At 38.8% G+C, this 18,569-nt stretch overlaps 1 protein-coding gene across 2 annotated transcripts in view; it reads left to right on the forward strand.

Annotated features, from left to right (window-relative positions):
- Pak5 (p21 (RAC1) activated kinase 5) overlaps positions 1-7,995 on the forward strand; it is a 268,738-nt gene extending 260,743 nt beyond the window's left edge. For both annotated transcript variants that reach the window (XM_005365545.3, XM_026788499.1), the window contains 3 exons: positions 1,010-1,135; positions 3,039-3,173; positions 5,735-7,995. In XM_005365545.3, coding sequence (XP_005365602.1) covers positions 1,010-1,135; positions 3,039-3,173; positions 5,735-5,890 — 417 coding nt within the window. In that variant the 3' untranslated portion in view covers positions 5,891-7,995. The remainder of the gene's footprint in view (positions 1-1,009; positions 1,136-3,038; positions 3,174-5,734) is intronic.
- Positions 7,996-18,569: the final 10,574 nt, after the last annotated feature.

Consider the following 18,569-nt stretch of genomic DNA (forward strand, 5'->3'; position numbering starts at 1 on the left):
AGGATTTGGTGATTCCCCATGGGAGGCCTTACCCTTTCTGAGGAGTAAATGGGGGTGGGTTAGGGGGATGGGGGAAGGGGAACTGAGGTTGGTATATAAAATGAATTTTAAAATTCAACTAAAAAAGAAACTTTCATAAAAAATAAATTCTCTATCTCAATTTAATCTGTTAAATTTAATGTCTGAATAATTTAAACATTGCCAGTCAAAATTGAACTACATTATTGCAAAGTGTAACTGATACCTTTAAAATTCAGTCTTTCAGATTTAAACACTAGCTTCTTCCTCTTGCCTCCTACCTCCCCTCTTTCTTGTGGTGGCTTATGGGAACAAGAAGACTATGATATGTGGGACCTCAGGGTGAGGTCCTTCTTATTTTTTCTAGTTCTTGCCTTGGTAACCTGGTTTCCACTGGGGATTAAATGGTCCATAGAGGGCTAGGCTGTTCAGGACAGTACATCTGTAGGATATCAAAGCTCTAGCCTCTTGTCCCCAAGTGTTTAAAACTCTTCTTTTGGATGAAAGTTATGCATTAAGGCTGATCATGGCATCCCAACATAGGGAATGGACTCCAACCAGCTAGCTCATGCACTAGGGATAGGTCCTGGTCCTACTACCAGGAGCCCCTTAGATAGACAAAGCAACACAATGGTCCCCTACATGCAGAGGGCCTAGTTTGGTCCCTTGGAGACTCCATATAGAGACAGCTGAACCAAGGTCATGGGAACTCATGAACCCGAGAGAAGTTTATTTTGGGGTATATTTAACTTTTAATGGTTACCTATGCTTATCCTATAATTTCATGAGAGATAAAAAATTTACAGGAGTTTAAATATTTGCAAATCAAGACTGATGAGAAAGTTTCTGGCAACTTCTTTGCTAGCTCTGAGTCCCAGTGATGAATTTCAATGAATTTCTTTGTCCTTATTTTCAGCTCTGTGCAGATATGTCTACTTCTCCTGGGCAGTGTTTGCTAATTATTCCTTTACTGCTTTTCTTCCCCTTTTAGATAAAGTTATCTGACTTTGGATTCTGTGCTCAAGTTTCCAAAGAGGTGCCAAAGAGGAAATCATTGGTGGGTACCCCATACTGGATGGCACCTGAGGTGATTTCCAGGCTACCTTATGGGACAGAGGTAAGTAGTTTTTTTGTTTGGGGGCAGTGGGTTCTGGGATCTTCTCAGGGGCACAGTGATCCTGATTGGTGGGTACAGGAGGTAAGGGTCTTCTGACTCCATAGTTGATCCCCAACACTGGGAATCTATTGACTCGGAGTTGGCTATGACAGAGGGAACACTGTTTCCACTGGGGACATCATAGCAGTATTTACATAGTGGCTTTTCCTGGAGTCCTACAGGAAAGTGAAAAAGGGATTGTGAAGTCCCTAAATACTGGTCCCACCCCCCAGTGGCAGGCTGCAAAGCAAAATAACTGGAATGGTGACTGCGGTTATGCAGAAATTCTTCAGAAAAGGAAAAAAAGTATAGAAAGTATGACGAGGAAGTGATCTTTGCATATAGTAGAAATGCAATAGAAAATCATGCGTGTATACTGTAACCTTCACAATGCAGCATAATTTAAACGAGAGAGGGTGAGGCAGAGGTTTCTAGGCAGGTAACAGTGTGAGCAGAAGCTTGGAGGCTCAGAGACTCCGCACCGTGGTGTAGGTGACAATGGCAAGTGGTTTGTACTGACAAGCGAAGAGCAACTCATTAATGGAGGCAAGCTTGGCTCTCCTCTTTTTTACTGTGGCCTTGGATGAGGACCCAACTTGGTTTTCTCACTGTGGACCCCAGAGGTAAATCCTAAGTGACAGTGGCAAAGGGTAGAAGAAGGATGCGGAGAGCAGGTGAAAGCCCAACGAGGCCATAGGAGGAGCTGGACCGAGGGGTTTGCCGAGCCACTCTCCCGCCTCCCTTCTCCAGCCTTCCCATTCCTTACTCAGAACTGCTTGCCGCTTCTTCCTTTTCTTCGCTCCCTGAGAATAGTTTATAAAGCAGGATTTCCTGAGGGTTGGTTTAAAGTAATAAAAATTGAAGTGGAAAACCCCACAATGGATGAGGAAATAACTCTGTAAAACTCAGATTTATAGAAGTATGAAGAGTGCACCATGTGTGATACAGAGTAGGTAGGTCCCTGAAATTTGTTCTAAACCTGCCAAAGCATCGTCTCAATTCCTTATGGTTTAAATACACTCTCTTCTCTAACTCTAACAGCTTCCCCCCCCCCTGGTCAACAGAGTTGATCCAGTTGATCTGGCTGGCTAGGCAGGTGTCCCTTTCCTCCTTCACCATGCCATGTGGTCCCTCCCAAAGCTTAGTCGAGAGGACTATCTTCCCAGAATAGAGGGGGACCAGTCTTTGGTCAAGAGGAGATGAGTAGCTACAGTCCCTTGATAGAACCTCCAAATAAGCTCTCTCTTTTCATAATGTAAAAATTTGGGGTTTTGTTTTCTATCTATCTATCTATCTATCTATCTATCTATCTATCATCTATCATCTATCATCTATCTATCTAATCTATTTTTCGTTCTTTCCTTGTTTCTTTCTTCCAGTATAAAAATTAAAGCTCTAGACTTGAGAATGGTAAATTTTCATTTCTAATATACTGTAGAAACTTCACTAGAGTCATCTTTAAAAAGTAGAGAGAGTCTAGGGGGCAGGATTGCCCAATGGTTAAGAAAGCATACTGTTTTTGAAGAAAACCTGGCTTCAGCTTGCAACACTCACATCAGGCTGCTCACAACTGCTTGTAACTCCAGTTTCAGAGGCTCTGACATCCTCTTTGGCCTCTGAGAACACACACACACACACACACACACACACACTAAAAACTAAATCTCGTTTTAAAAAAAGATGACATTAGCAAAAATGGTGATAATACAACAATGCAGCATGTAAATTTGTATCGTACGGTTTGAAATTAATTTGTGAAATTAATTAATTTGTGAATGAGCATGGATCTGCTGGGCTTCACAACACAACCAGAACTCCAGAATGTTCTCCATTCCTGACATAACTAGTGGATTGTTCTTAACAGGTGGACATCTGGTCCCTCGGGATCATGGTGATAGAGATGATTGATGGTGAGCCCCCCTATTTCAATGAGCCTCCTCTCCAGGCAATGCGGAGGATCCGGGACAGTTTACCTCCAAGAGTGAAGGACCTACACAAGGTGAGGATTGATATACACTGCAATGTTCAGAATAGTTACTTATTCATTTAAAGACTGGCATAACAAATCTGGTAGATCTGATTTGGGGATAAGGGTTTTGTACTAAGTCATCGAGATTCAAATATGCTTTTCTGTGCATTTATGGGGCAAGTGACTCCATATCTCCAACCACAAAGTTTTTCATCTGTAAATGGGGTGTTATCAGCTCTTCTCTCAAAGGGCTGGTGAGATGTGAGTTGGATTCTCCTTCCAGTATGTCCGCACTAAGTGGCTGGTACCTGCTGGGGACTTCCAATTAGGGGCATTCCCATTATTTGATTCTTGTAGAGCCTGCATTCTAAGTAGAGAAGAAAGTAGTACAATGTACACTCTACTGTCAGTAATGGTCTTGCCTGTTCTCTTCTGGATGCAGTCATATTGCTGTCATTTCTGCACCCAAGTCAGTATTCGTCAGACTTTTAAAACAGAACTTATTACAGACTTAAATTCACATTTTAGCTTTAAAGATTAACTTATAGTCTGTGCTTCACTCTGTAAAATTATGTGTATATGTGTGTGTGCCTGTGTGAATTTATATGCACCATGATTGTGCAATTGCCTGAGGAAACCAGAGGAGAGCTTGGATTCCCTGGATCTGTAGTTACAGGTGGCTGTGAGCTGCCTGATACGGATTCAGCAAACAGGACCTTGGTCCTCTGCAAGAGCAGTAAGCTTTCTTAACTCTGAGCTATCCCTTCAGCTCCATCACTTAATAAAGTTTGGATTTGGGGCAGGAGAGATGGCTCAGCGGTTAAGAGCACTGATTAAGAGCACTTCCAGAGGACCTGAGTTCAATTCTCAGCAACCACATGGTGGCTCACAACCATCCATAATGCAATCTGGTGGCCTCTTCTGCCCTGCAGGTAGACATGCAGACAGAACACTGTACATAATAAATAAATAAATAAATAAATAAATAAATAAATAAATAAATAAATCTATCTTTAAAAAATATTCAACTAGTGCTATGAAGAACACAAAGTACTATGAAGAGATCAAATGTACAATACAGAAGACTGGGAGCTGCTTTAGTATAAAAAGCCAAGGATACCCTTCCTGGAAAGATTCATCTGAAAGAAATGGAAAGAAGGCACTAGTCATGCAAAGATCTGGGAGAAAAAATATCCCATACAGAAGGAGCATCAGAGACAAGTACCTGAAGCCAAGGAAGAAGGCATATGCTGTAACAGCACAGCAAGAAGACAAGGATAGAACATTCCAGAGAAATAGGCAGGAGCTAGATCATGCAGGGAACGGAAGGACTGTTCATATCAAGAACCAGTGAATTTGGTTTTCACATGTTTCAAAACGTAGCAAGTGGGACTAAGCCATTGATATAGCTTTTGCAGAGATTCAGCAAAAGGGAAACCACAAGAACTCATTAAGAGTTTGAAGTTTTTGCTAGATTGGATGAAGATTAACCAATGAAAATCAACTAAGACCCTGTCCTGTGAAAATAACTCTATACCCAATAGAATTGAGTGTTAATGAATACACAAAGATATATTTACTTCTAATGTTTGAAAGCTGGAAAAATCCCAGGTTTGTTTCCCAGGTGAATAAATAATCTATGGATATTTATTTATGGACAGCCACAGAAAAATGAAACAAATAAGGAAAGTATCTCACATAAATGCAATGTTAAATGAAAATAAGCCAGTGAAAGTTAACAGTATACAAATATAATGTGTGTTTGTATATATATATATATATGTTTATATGTATAATACACTTATATGTGTATATTTATGTGATATAATATTTTTGCATGTTATATATACACATATATGTATATATTTCTGTACAGAATTATATTGTATAACTTATACATATATTTTATTATATGCATATAAACTATATATGCGTGTGTTTATATGTGTATATATGTAAATAATTTTGAACAAGGCATAAAAGCAAGTAAAGCTAATGTGTCCTGTTAGAAGTAAGGACCCTCATTATCTTTTGTAAGGCTGTAGGTAATGCCAAGAAGCCCAAGGCACCCTCTTAGAATGGCAGAAATGTCCTATATCTCCGTAGAGGTAGAAAGTGAACAGATGTCATCGTATGACAAGTCAACCAGGACATTCATCTAATGGCGTTCATCTCCAAGTAACATCTGATAGATGTCAGACAAGTCAGCTTTACAAAAACTACACAGAAATGTCTGTGTTGACTAACCTGTTGGAAACAGGTTTCTCTCTGTGCAGGGGTGAGGGGACGAACCTGATGAAAATGAGTTTCTCTTTGTGCAGGGGTGAGGGGTGTCCACCAAGCTCTATTTCACATTCTCAGCTGAACTTCTCATGCATACCACCATGCTTATATAACCCAGACACAAGAGGCACTTTCATTACCTACCGTCACTTAATGAAGTTACTCTGTGTTTTTCACCTCCACTGTTTCGCACTTTGAAATCAATTATAGTGGTAGCATATGTGTTTCTTTTGTACCTTTCTCCTTTATTTGGTATAATTTGGTGGGTTTCTGTGCTGATCCTCAGTGTGGTGTCTTTCTTTCCCCAGGTTTCTTCCATGCTCCGAGGATTCCTAGATCTGATGTTGGTGAGGGAGCCCTCTCAAAGAGCTACAGCCCAAGAGCTTCTTGGACATCCATTCTTGAAACTGGCAGGTCCTCCACCTTGTATCGTTCCCCTCATGAGACAATACCGGCATCACTGAGCAGGTTCGCAGAGGCAAAGACATGAGGATAATTCAGGAGAACATGAGGAAAACCCCACAGAACACGCAAAGGCCTGTGCATTCTAAACCAGCTGATTGGTGGGACAGTGTGATGACCTGACCGGCAGGGTTTGACAGACCAGGGCATCTTCTAGTGTCTTAAATAGGCATCTCTCCACTGACAGCTGGCATGGTCATTTGGAGCATGGCTTTAATAAGTCAGTATTAAACATTTTCAGCCCTTCTTCCAGCGAACCAGAAGGACTCAGTACAAACTCCGTTATGATATATCCTAGCCACATGCAGGGTACCACATAGGATTTTCTATATTGAAAGAATACTTTTCTGGCAAAAAAAAAAAAGAAAGAAAGAAAGAAAAGAAAAGAAAAAGAAAAAGCACTTTTTTTCTTAATGGTAGCAGTGTAATGTATTTTGCAATGAATTTGTAACTTTTCTGTACGATAGTTTTGATAATTTATAGTACTTTGATGTCCCGTAGCCATTGTCTTGGTTGAAGTAATACTTGCTTACTGGCAGGCATTTGAACAAAACCTTTCCTACTTTTTTATCACTTTCAGAGAACCAATGGTTCTTTAGGATCTTTGAATACTAAATGACCCTCAGTCACCGTCAGCTTTAGCGGAAAATCTTTCTTATCCTAACAAGTGTCTTATGTAATGGAAGGAGAGTCACGTATGGTGGTGATGGTGTGGATACTTCATTTCCCCAACCAAATACAATAAAACAAATCCGAGCCACAGAATTGCCAAACAGTTCCATGAGAGAATGCTAACCATTCTGAAAAATCATTTTCCTTCAAGGAGTCTGGTGATCACACCAGTCTTTGAAGACCGAGATATCTCCCTTGATGCCCATCTTTAAATAAGCCTAGCATCCCCTGTGGTCAAATTTCAGTACTGGGGTCACCGGACTCAGTTCCCCAGGTAGAATGTTTTGGTGAGACCGTGGAAATCCCAGGCTCACAAGAGGAGAGAGAACAAGGCAAGTTGTTTGGTTTTGTTTGTCACTGTTTCTAGGACTCTGTATGCTAGCACACCAAACTCTTGTCTGTATTTATCTTCATGCCGCAGTATTAATCACTGTTGTTCATGTATTGTGCTGGAAGTCTGAACGGATGGTAGGGGTGAATTAGTAAGGGGTTACTTTACCAGGTATGGTCTAACTTCCGTGGTGACCATGTTATTATGTGTTTCCAACATAAGGAGAGTTGTGCTGCTGTCTAGATCTTCTGAATGTTGATAAAAATGAATGACTACTACAATACATTTTGTGTTGCTCGTTGGATGAATTTGCATGTTAACTGTAGGCCAATATAGATTTGCCTTTAAAACTCTGGAAAGCGCTACATAGTCATCATTAGTTTCTATTAATTATGCATCAGACAAAAGCCATTTGTTACCCAACTGGAAAACCAGAGACTTTACTTAACGACTTCACATACTGTAACAAATATGAAAATAAATTTGTGAAGATACTCTGGTTGCTCTAAGCATAATTAATAATTTTTTGTAATTAATAGGTTAATTATTTATTATAGTTTTAAAGGAAAAAAGGCATAAAATGACCTTCTGCTAATTAGCTGTTCAATTTTTTTCCCCAAACTGGAAATGCTTTACCCTAAATAGAACCTGTAACTTTGCTTCATAAAACACAGAAGATCGATGTTTTATGTAAACTATTAAGGTTTTAATAAAAATGTGGATGAATAAAAGCAATCTCAACCCCCAAAGTGGCAATCCTAAAATGTCACAAAAACAGAGTGTCATACATAATTCAACCAGGACTATGTAGGAGAGGAAAGAACAAAACAGAATCATTTTTAACCAGAATCAACATTTAAAAATTAATTGCAGGAAATAGCAGATTTTGGATTCAAACAACTTTTGACAGTGTAATGGAAACTTTTTCTGTAATTTTCTTATCATTGGTCATTTTTTACGGTATTTGGTAAGTTTACAAAATGTTCCTGTAGCTTAACGGGGTCTGTGAGAACTGAGCACTGGCAGAAACTGCACCACAAATAAAGCAAGTATTTGCCTTTTCCCCGCCATGCTAGTGGAAAGACGTCTTTTCTGAATTTGTCTTATTGAGTAAAGAAGGGTGGGGTGTTTATGCTCTTGGGGTTGCCCATGACTTGGTTTCTATGTTACATCATGATGTCTCAAATGGAAGCTAAACATGCTTATCCCCAATGGTTACCAGTTGTGTGAGAATGTGACACAAACACCCTACTAGGAAAAAAAAAAAAAACCCATGAAATTCTGAGAAGCCAGGTTCAAGGAAAAGCAGATGGAGAGCTCAGAACCTCCACTTTAGCTCTCTACCCCCATGGAAACTATGCTGATTCAAGGCCTATTACCAACAAATTGTACTAAAAAAGACTTAGCTAGAGTTCTCTTAGCCTAGAATAGAGTGTTCCGTCTCTTTATTCTTTTTGACTGACAAGGAGAAGTACTAACACTGACCCTATGAAGTTGGTGAGAAATGTTTATGACAAAGAGCCTAGTCCTTGTCTAGACATTTTAGAAGGTTGCCTTCATGAAATAACCTGAAAGAGAAGGATAAGTGAGGACTTAGTACATCATGTATCAAGGAAGAGAAAAATGGAGGCAGCCTTCCACAGACAAGACCTTGGTCTTTGCTGCAAAGAAAGTAGGCACTAAATTTTCTTGGCTGTAGTTGATGGAGCGTGATGAAGAATCAAGGGACACATCAAACTACTTTTAAGAAGAAATAAGGGCCAGAGAATCGACTCCATGGTAGAATTCTTGCCACCAATCTGGTCACCTGAGTGCAATCCCTGGAGCCAAATGGTACAGAGAGAAATTCTATTAATTTGCCCTCTGACCACCACATGTATGCCATGGTCCATATGTGCATGTGAGTGCACAAGCACACACACACACACACACACACACACACACACACACACAAATGCACACAAATGTAAGGAAATTTTGTAAGTAATGAGATACATAACCATAATGTGCATTGGAGGGAAACTTAGGAAGATGTGACTCCTTTCTTCAGGACAAGAAGTCAGAGCCCAACTGAAACTGAACTTTGAAAAAGTGTATGATCTACACAGAGACTCCTGTGGATAGCAGAGGCTGTTGCCTTCAGACAGAACCAAAATGAGATTTGAGAATCTTCCCTCCTTCCTTCCAATAGCATCTCGACACAGTTGATGTCATATGACCAGAAGCTTGTCGCTGTATGAGGCCCCGTAGACTTAGCCTTGTCACAGTGTGAGACCCCATGATGAAAAAGACAGACTAGGCTATCATATTATATACCCTGCCAATGCTCCCTGATTCTGTCTCTTTCTCTGGTACAAAGTCACCCACTTTAAAGGGAGATGTGTTGGTTTTGAATTGGCATGAGTGTGATTCTTTGAAAGTCATAGTAATTAAATGGAATTGAGTTGAATTATGGTTGTGTTCCTATTACACACCTGGAAGAACATTCACCAGCAATTGCTAAAAAGAATAATAATAATTTCATCAAGTTAACATCTCAGAGTCAGATTCCTTAGTCAATTTAATCAAATAGACAATGATATTTCAAAGAGAAACAGACTATCTATAACAGATATAAAATATATAAACAGAAAACTCTCATGAAACTAACGTGACATGGCATAAACAGAATGAGTGCGAAAGGAAGACTAGTAGTATAAGCATGCATATGAGTATATATTAATTTTCAGATTACATTGTTTACATGTGGGTTACATCAAAAGGAAAACCTAAAACATTTAAACAAAATTCTATACATGTGCAAATGACCTTGGAAAACTCTTCCTACAAGAATGAAGAGAGAGAGAGAGAGCAAATACTATGTAATAATTTTCTTTAAAGTGAAACTCTCTCTCCTGGAGTAGGAAGGGAAGTTTCTAAGACACAGGAAGCTCATAAGACTTACAAGACTCAGGTGACTCCTCCCTAGTACTATTAAAGCAGCAAACAATTGCTGGGATAGAGGAAATCATTGTTGCCCACAGGTTAGCCAAGAAACATTTTAAATGTACCTTTTCTGAGTCAGTAACCATACTGTGGGGAACTTTGTGATGCAGCCCTTGTCTGAAAGCCAGCCACAATCCTGTAAGTAGCCATTCCCCTGTGCTTCTGTTAGTGACCCTATCAAACTCGCTATTTCTTGAAGCAACACCTGAGTGGAATTTTCTCTGATCTGTAGTCAGTGCCCTATCTAGGGTAAATAGAACTTTTTTCACCTTTCAAAAGGAAAAGTCAGGCAACCCAAACAAAGACCAACAGGATTAGAAGAGCAGCTATATGACTTATGTAATGGGTAGTAAGACATGCAACCAAGGCCTGCTGATCCAAATAAGGATGAAGCATCCATAGGGGTAACCCCATCATGACTCTCTTTCTCTGTGTGGTATGGGATGCTATCACATCTTGGTGCAGTTCTGTGGTTTCTGCTATGAGTGATAAGACAGGTCACCAAGGCCAAACGATGTGAAGGTGGAGCATCCTTGAGATAAAAGAATAGCCAATTTCTTATGCATAATATGAGGTACATGACTTTGTAAATGTGGTCGGCCTCGTGATTATAGGGATTCTCTAAATATGGCGGATAGACTAGAAAATATATTGCAATACCTAAAAGAAGAACGTATGGGATGGAACTGCAAGCAGGCTACAGAGATAGTTTAATGGCCTTTGCCATGGGCAGTAAGTCATACAACTGAGAATCAGCTATATCCTTAGAAAATATTCACACAAGTAAGGAAAATAATTACAGCAGGAAAAATACATGTGGATGTTGCCCTCTGCCTTAGGTTCTGATTCGGTAGGAAAAGTAAGGATAAATAGGAGGAAGCTAGAAGCTCACCATTTCCTACAGCTGGTGGAATGTAAGAGATAAAGAGTACTAAAGAGACCTATGCTATGATGTTAAGCCCTTCCTGGGACCCAAAAATGTAGGTTACATATGAGTAATTAGTGAAGGAGGAGAGAGCGAGCTAGAAGTGACACCCTGCATATCTGAGTTTTTAAGGAAAGTCTATGATAAACAGCATACTGAGGATACTCAGCATCCAAATTGCTTTAATTAGGCAAGATTTTTGAATGAGAAGTAAAAGAGCTTTTCACAGACTGGCTCATGAGGTTGTGCTACAAAGAAAGAAGCTGAATGATAAACCTCTTTGAAATGATAATACTATATAATCTGAGGCAGTATGCAAGGAGTCAGTCTTATAGACTGGCTTTTAACAAACCATTGGGAACACTTGGCTATCACCACCTGAAGCCTGTGAACATCAGGTACTAGAAAATGATAGAAAAAAGGACAAGCATTACTGAAGCAGGCACACAAGGAATGGTAATTGATATTTATTGCACCATGTTTGACAAGATCATGATGTTCACAGGGAAGTTAACTGTAGTAGTACTTTCTCATCAGGACCACCAGTCCACAAATAATGACATGGAGACTTCCTATGAATTATAAAAGCTTGGCTTTTATCTTAGGCTTATATCCAACACCTATATCATTTATCCTGATGGCTTTGGGAGCAGTGTGTCACATAGTACACCCTTTTGTCAAATCATACTTACTAGAAATATTCATTACAATGAATCACTGGTCTGATTAAGGCTCTGGTTTCTGGTACACCACCATCACTGGATCCTCACCGAACTCCTCTGGGATATCCAGTTGCTGCTCCTAACCATGGAGATCCTGCAAGTAATGTTCCACAGGACCAGTCCCTTCACAAGCTCCAGCAAGTCCTAGATGGGGTAAATGTTAGGGTAGGCAAACCCAAGGCCCATCTCTTGGCCTGGGTGGTAGATGAACTGGTCAGACAAACAATGTTTACATGTTCATGTTGATCACATGAAGCTGGAGTTATAGGCAATTGTATGATGTCTGATGTAGGTGCAGGGAACCAAACTTTGGTCTTCTGCAAGTTCAGTTTATGCTCTTAACTTCTGAGCCATATCTTTAGTCTCAGCTACCGTAATTTCAAAGTAATTAATATAAGTTAATATATTAATAATATAAGTATTTTAATAAGTTAATTAATAATCAAAGTATTTTAAGGTATCATCAACTTATAATATTATTTCTGTTTATGACAAATTATAAATCCTACAGTGTTTGAGTTCTATATTCATAACTGAATTATATCTCCCTTTGTGAATAGTAACTATTGAAGAATATCCAATTTATAGACTATTCAAATTTATAGGCTTGGATATTTCCCCTCACTGCAAAAGTACAATACCCTGATCAGTTTTCTTGGCTTAGGAAAACCTTTACATAGGAACATAATATGAATTCAGAATAAGCTGGCAGAGAAAAATTATGAATGCCTGTTTTAAAGGTTACATTAGTTTTGTGAAATATTTGATTACCCTGTGTAAAGATATGTCAATATGTTTAATACAAAGCTAAATGACCAATAGTTAGGCAGGACATATAAGAAGGACTTCTGGAAACAGGGAGTTCTGGGAAGAAGAAAGGGGAAGTCATTAACTGAACTCAAAGAAAACAGGACATTTGAAGGAGACATAAAAGGAAATAGCCAACAGGGGTGGAAATTGGAATATGAAGGGTTGGGTTGGACAGGTTGGGAACAAGATGGAGGGGAAATGTATTGAAAGAGATGTCTTAAGGGGGCGTCATTTTGGGCTTAGGGAGAAACCTGGTGCCAGGGGAAATTGTGGTTCATATGTAAAACAAATTAAAAAAATAATTAATAAAAAAAAGAAAGAAAAAGTAGCGTGGAGCTTAAACGATAGTGGAAAATAAAATTAATTGTTGAAGAAATATATGAAATCCTGTCCATCCTCACTGCTAATAGGAGTACAATTTTTAAATAAAGTATTCTCATTAATAAAAGGTTTTTCTAAAAGTCACCAGCCACATGACAACACCTAAATGAACAGAAATGTAACGGTTTCCTGACTGTCCAGCACTTCACGACCACCTTCTGGGTTCAAGGAAGAAGTCCACAACAAAGTGAAGCTGAGCTTAAGGCTTTTTTATCTGAGGGGTAAAGATTCACATACACGGACTGAGGATCATGCTCTTTATTGTTTTGTTAACTTTAATTCCTCCTCTATGGCTTCTAGTTCTCCTTCATTTCAATTCTCTGTTCCAGTTCTCCCCTGCTTCTCTGTTCACCTAGCTTAAATTCATTTTTTACAGGAGGTTAAAGGCAAAAAAGAAAAAAAGTTACAAGAGTTACATCTCATTGGTCATAGCACATTTCTTGGGTAAGTGATACTAATCAAGCCATGTACCACAGAAATGCAAGGTTTCAGTGGTTCCAGGTTTAAGACTGTGAGCAAAGGCTGTGAGCACAGTCCCTGAGTGAGACAAGCTGCAGAAAGATCCGTACAGAGTCAGGTCTTGTCAGTCAGACTTGGCAAGCAAAGAATTGGCCTGATTTTTAGGTTGCTTTGTGTTAATAACCTTAAACATCTGCAACCCTGACCATGTGCATATCTGTAAAGGTTTTAACTTATGATCCATTGTAGAAACATTTAGTCTAGTTTGAGGTGAAATGAGCTAATTCTGTGTACTTTGAGTAAAAGAAAAAGTAGGCTTTTAAGTGTCTTACATTTTTCATGAGACAATAGATCTAGTCATAAAGCATATCCTAGTATATTTTCTATATATCAAAATCATGCAGATTAATGAGAAGTCATCTTCCTGACCATCCATGGATATATGTACCCATAAGATTGAGATGTAATCATGCGATTATGTATATGTATCAAATAAGATTACACACCACAGTGCAGGTATTGGGGAGACACCAGAGCTGCTTTTGCACATGTGAAGCCACAGAAAGAAGCAACAGTTTCTTAGAGTTGGTGGTCCCACAGACCCTGCCCAAATGAGATTCTCCCCATCAGAGAATCACTCCACATCTGAACACTAGTTATCACCTGCTGTACACTTCCACAGTCCTCAGGGAAAAAAGGAGGTTTAATTTAAGATATAAGAGCTAGTTATAAACAAGAATAAGCTAAAACCAAGCTTTCATAATTAATTAGAAGTCTCCATTAAACTAACTGGGGGGTCATCCCCCAGTCAGCACCAGGGTATGTAGAAAAACCCATGAAGGTGGTGAGGGCTAGACTTCTTAGGAAATATTTTTTTCTCTTTCTTTGGGCTAGACTTTTCCACCTGAGGGGAGAAATAAAACACAGACACTTTCTGATGGCAACTTCCTCTTTATCTTGAAAAATTCTCTCTGAAAAGTCTCTCCTGCTTCTCTATACAGCTTCCTCTCATTTCTCTACCCAGCAGCTTCTAATTAACACCTCACTCCTCTACATTGCCACGTAACTCATGACTGCCACTCCTCCCTGCATGGCTGATCCCTCTCTCTCTCTCTCTCTCTCTCTCTCTCTCTCTCTCTCTCTCTCTCTCTCTCTCCCACCATTCCTGTCACAGCCAAACTCTAGATAATTATAAGTTACATTTTCAGGACCCTATTCAATTTCATAACACAAAATAAGACACAAAGTTTCTCTTAAAGTAGGGATGTCATCCTGATCAGCCAGTGAGCATCGCCTGACCATGCGTATAGCTCAAATGGTTAGGGTTCCCAGATGGAAAATGTACACTGGAATTCAATACTTAACAATAACAATTAATTATCTGGACCTTGAGTGGTATGGACTATGTGCAGACTAAAGTTTCTTCAAGCAATTTCAAGGCTTGAATAAGCAACAAACAACACCTGGGAAAATAACCTCATGCATTTGTCTCTAGGGGCAACCAGATATACATTTCCAAGGCAAGAAGCCTGCTTTGCATTTGTTCTGAAGTCTAAAATCAGCTGTCTGTGTAAAAGTGAAGATGGAAGTTACAAAATAATGTCATGCTAGCTCAGAATTGAGTATAATAAAGGGTTATGTATTTAGGGGTAGACTCACAGATCACAGTCCTCTGCACAAATGGGGAACAGGAACTGAATCCAGCAGCAAGGAGAAAGAGCGAGCACACACTTTATGTCAACTTTTATAGTATAAGAGGCCATACCCAAGTGGACTCGTATCTTAAAGGCTACTGGCTGGAGGAGTTCCTACAACATAAAAGTCTGTCTTTATTATTGAGAATCCCAGTTTAGTCTGAGTAATACAAAATACCCTAGTATTATTTCTATTCATAAAAGCTATATAGCCTAAGCAGAAATCATCTTCCTGACCATCCACAATGACATCCATTGTGCCCAATAGATGGAATATTTAAATGAGATAAGCTTGCAAACAGTGGGAACTCACCCAGAGATGTTCTTGGGGAAGAAATGAAGTGACTCATGAGAGAAATTACAGGCAGGAACAACTGGTTTCCACAGTAACTCCACAGGCTTACCAGGTGGGGCTGCCTACCAAGGAATCAAATGTCTTGTGTGTTGATCTGCTGAACACTAGTTGTCAACTGCTGTATACCCCATTGATTCTCTGCATTTTGTGTTATTATTTGGGAACTGGTGGGACAGAGAAAGACTTGCTACACATTAGTCCCTTCTGATCATGAATTCTTGTTTAGTAAATAGTATTGCAGTTAAGATGTTAAGGAATGTGCTAGAAACAAATGTCATTAATCACTGTCTTGATGGAACAACTCCATCATGTCAGTACTGAACTAAAGGACCTTCCTGCATCCTCAAATAACTTTGCTAGGATGGAGGAGTGAACTCCATTTTCAAATAAGAAAATGTACACATGTGGGCACAATAGGTTGAATAATCTTGCATATTTATTAACAGTAACACCTTTGTAACTCAATATTTTCACATTTCTGCATCAAAATGACCTGGGAAGCCACATAGAAGGTTTTGTTGAGGTTCCCTTGGTGACTCCTTAGAGCTGATATTTTTCAATGCTCTTCCTGGTTTCAATCTACATTATGAGATGGATTAAAATTGTTTGTCTTGATGAGATTGTTTAGTATTTGTAATGATCAGAAAGGAGCTTCTGAGGAGAAAAAAACTGTCTTTTCTAGTTGATAATTCCAGTATAATGTTTGTGTCTAATGATAATGTGGACTCCCTCTGTAATAAACATCCCCATGCAAAAAGTACACTGCTGCTTGCCAGAGGTGCCCAGTACAGATAGGCACCTTAGTATCTTTCCTTTTATTTCTTCACACATATTTCTCTGGGGTGTTCCACCTCCATGAAGCTATTCTAAGCTTTGACAATAAGTATACGTAGTTTGGAGAACTTTCTCTGACTATTGGTGGAAAATAGCTGTCCCAACCCTTTGGCACAGTTTCACTGGAAACTGTTTATTGCAAGGAAAAGAATTCTGCAAAAAAACATGTTCATAATTTAAAACAAAGTCACTCTCAGGGCTCTGAAGATAGATAACTTGCTAAGAGCACTTGTTGTATACACCTGAAGACCCAAATTCTAATGCCCAGGGCCTACTTTTTAAAATATTCTATATGGCCACAGTCATGTATAACCTCAGTGTTGAAATGGGCAGTCAGAGACCAGAAGATTCCAGGAACTCCCTTGCTAGCCAGTCTAGCAAAAATAGCAAACTTCAAGTTTAGTGAGAATCTACAACCTTCCTCAAGGAAATAGGGTAGACAACAACATAGGAAGATATCTAATGTCTTCCTCTGGCCTCTGTGTGAGTGCCTATTGGAAAGTATATTTCCATACACGTGTACAACTTTTAAAGAAAAATCACTCTACTCTTAAAGAAATCTATGTATATATTATCCTGTCTGGCATTTTCAGATAGGCAGACCCATTATCCTTTTGTGCCCAGAGGCATTTAAGTTTCAATACTCAGCAAAAAAGAAAGATGACAGTTAAATGGGTAATTGAGCATCTGTGGTTTATCTGTTTGTTTTGTTTTCTTTCCTTTCTCTAAGAAGTGTGAACAGATGAGCCACTGCTTCTATTTCTGCTCTAATAGCATCTACAGAATATAGGATGACAACAAGAATAGAAGTGGCTCAGAGTTGGTCCAAGCAGTAAACTCACTGAGACTTTAGGATAGAAATGCTCAGATCTACACCCTGTGGCTCCTCTTTGTTTTGTTCAGTTCATAATAAGAATGAGGACACAGCTATAAGGACTAAGACTATGTTCAAAATAATTTATATTGAGTTTAAGATGTGATCATAGGATGGTTTGGTAACAATGGCATGGTGAAAAATGACTGTGATAGCAACACTCATAGTGACTAGCAATAATGACTTTGTATTTATTTCATGTGTTGCAGTTTTTAAAAAAGATACCTCTTAATCTTGATAACTCAAAATTTAGGTTCCAGAAACACCTAATCAGTTCAGACACAGGGATTCAACTGTTGCTTTCAAGTAACACATTTACATGTATTTGGCTTCCCGACAGTCCTTTCCCTACAAAGTCTAAATTGTCAAGATTATACATTCTACTCAGCATTACTGTTTAGTCCAGTGGGTGCTCAAAATGATAGTAGGCATTCAAACTCATTGTTTTTTGATGCATGAAAATATGCCAATTCTAAACTAATAGTGATCATATGCTTGATGAATACCAGTTGAAATGGCATATTTAGAAGTACAAATATTTTGTTTGTTTGTTTGTTTTCGTTATTTCTGAGGAGGCTACCAAAAAGAATAGTTGAAGTGTCTTCCTCCCTCCCCAAATAAAACAGCAAGCCTTATTAATTTAGTAAGAGTTTCTGGGGTAGGGAGAGGTACTTGACTATAAGAGGTCAAACACCAGGACATAAACTAAAAAACTGCTTTCATGAGGGAGGGGAAGCATTCTTGCTTCAAAGCCAGAGAAAAGGGTTTCTTCTGTCTCTACTGTGTTTTAAAAATGATGACTTATGAAATAGATATAATTCAAAATACATACATTTCTCTAAGAAATTTTACTAAATTTTTGGCAAACAAAATTCAATATGGACTACTCTACCCCCTCCAGATTTTCATCAAAAGCAAGTTAGAAATCCAACAGCAAGATCAGCAGCAGCAGAAGTGTCATTGTGAAAGCTGTCTATGTCTGCCAAGATAAACCCTCACCTTTTCACCTAAAGAAGCTATTTTTTTTCTGGATATTATAGGTCTGTATCTTAAAAGTTTCCCAAAGATCCATGAGTTGAAGATATGGTTTTAGCCTATGGTGCTACGGAGAGATGGTAGAACAATAGAGAGGTAAAGTCTAATCAAAGAATATCATTGGAAAATACATATGTATGTATTATTATGCATTATATGTTGTTTATATGTTCTTTGCTATGGGCAATAACTCATACATCTAAGGCTCTCCCCAGGTGAAAGAAAAATTTGTACATACAAGGAAAAAATTACAACAGAAAAAAATATATGTGGATGCTGCCATCTGTTTTACCTTCTGATTTGGTAGGAAAACAAGAGCAATAGAATGTTGAAATGAAGGTGGAAGCTTGCATTTCCTTCATCTGGCAGGGTATAATAGATAAAGAGTACTATGCTGACGACCCCAAAATTTAGGAATCAATGAAGAAGGAGCAAGGAAGGTGGAAAGTAATAGAAGTCACCAAGCAGAACTGAGTGTTAAGGGAAATCAATGGTAATCAGGGGATACTCAGATTCAACCTACTTTAATTAGGAAAGGCTTTTGAATGAAAAACCAAAGAAACTCTCACATCTAACCACACCACTGCCTGTACCCCTCTATTTG

Source organism: Microtus ochrogaster, unplaced genomic scaffold (assembly GCF_000317375.1).
Source record: "Microtus ochrogaster isolate Prairie Vole_2 unplaced genomic scaffold, MicOch1.0 UNK3, whole genome shotgun sequence".
Taxonomy (NCBI): Eukaryota; Metazoa; Chordata; class Mammalia; order Rodentia; family Cricetidae; genus Microtus; species Microtus ochrogaster.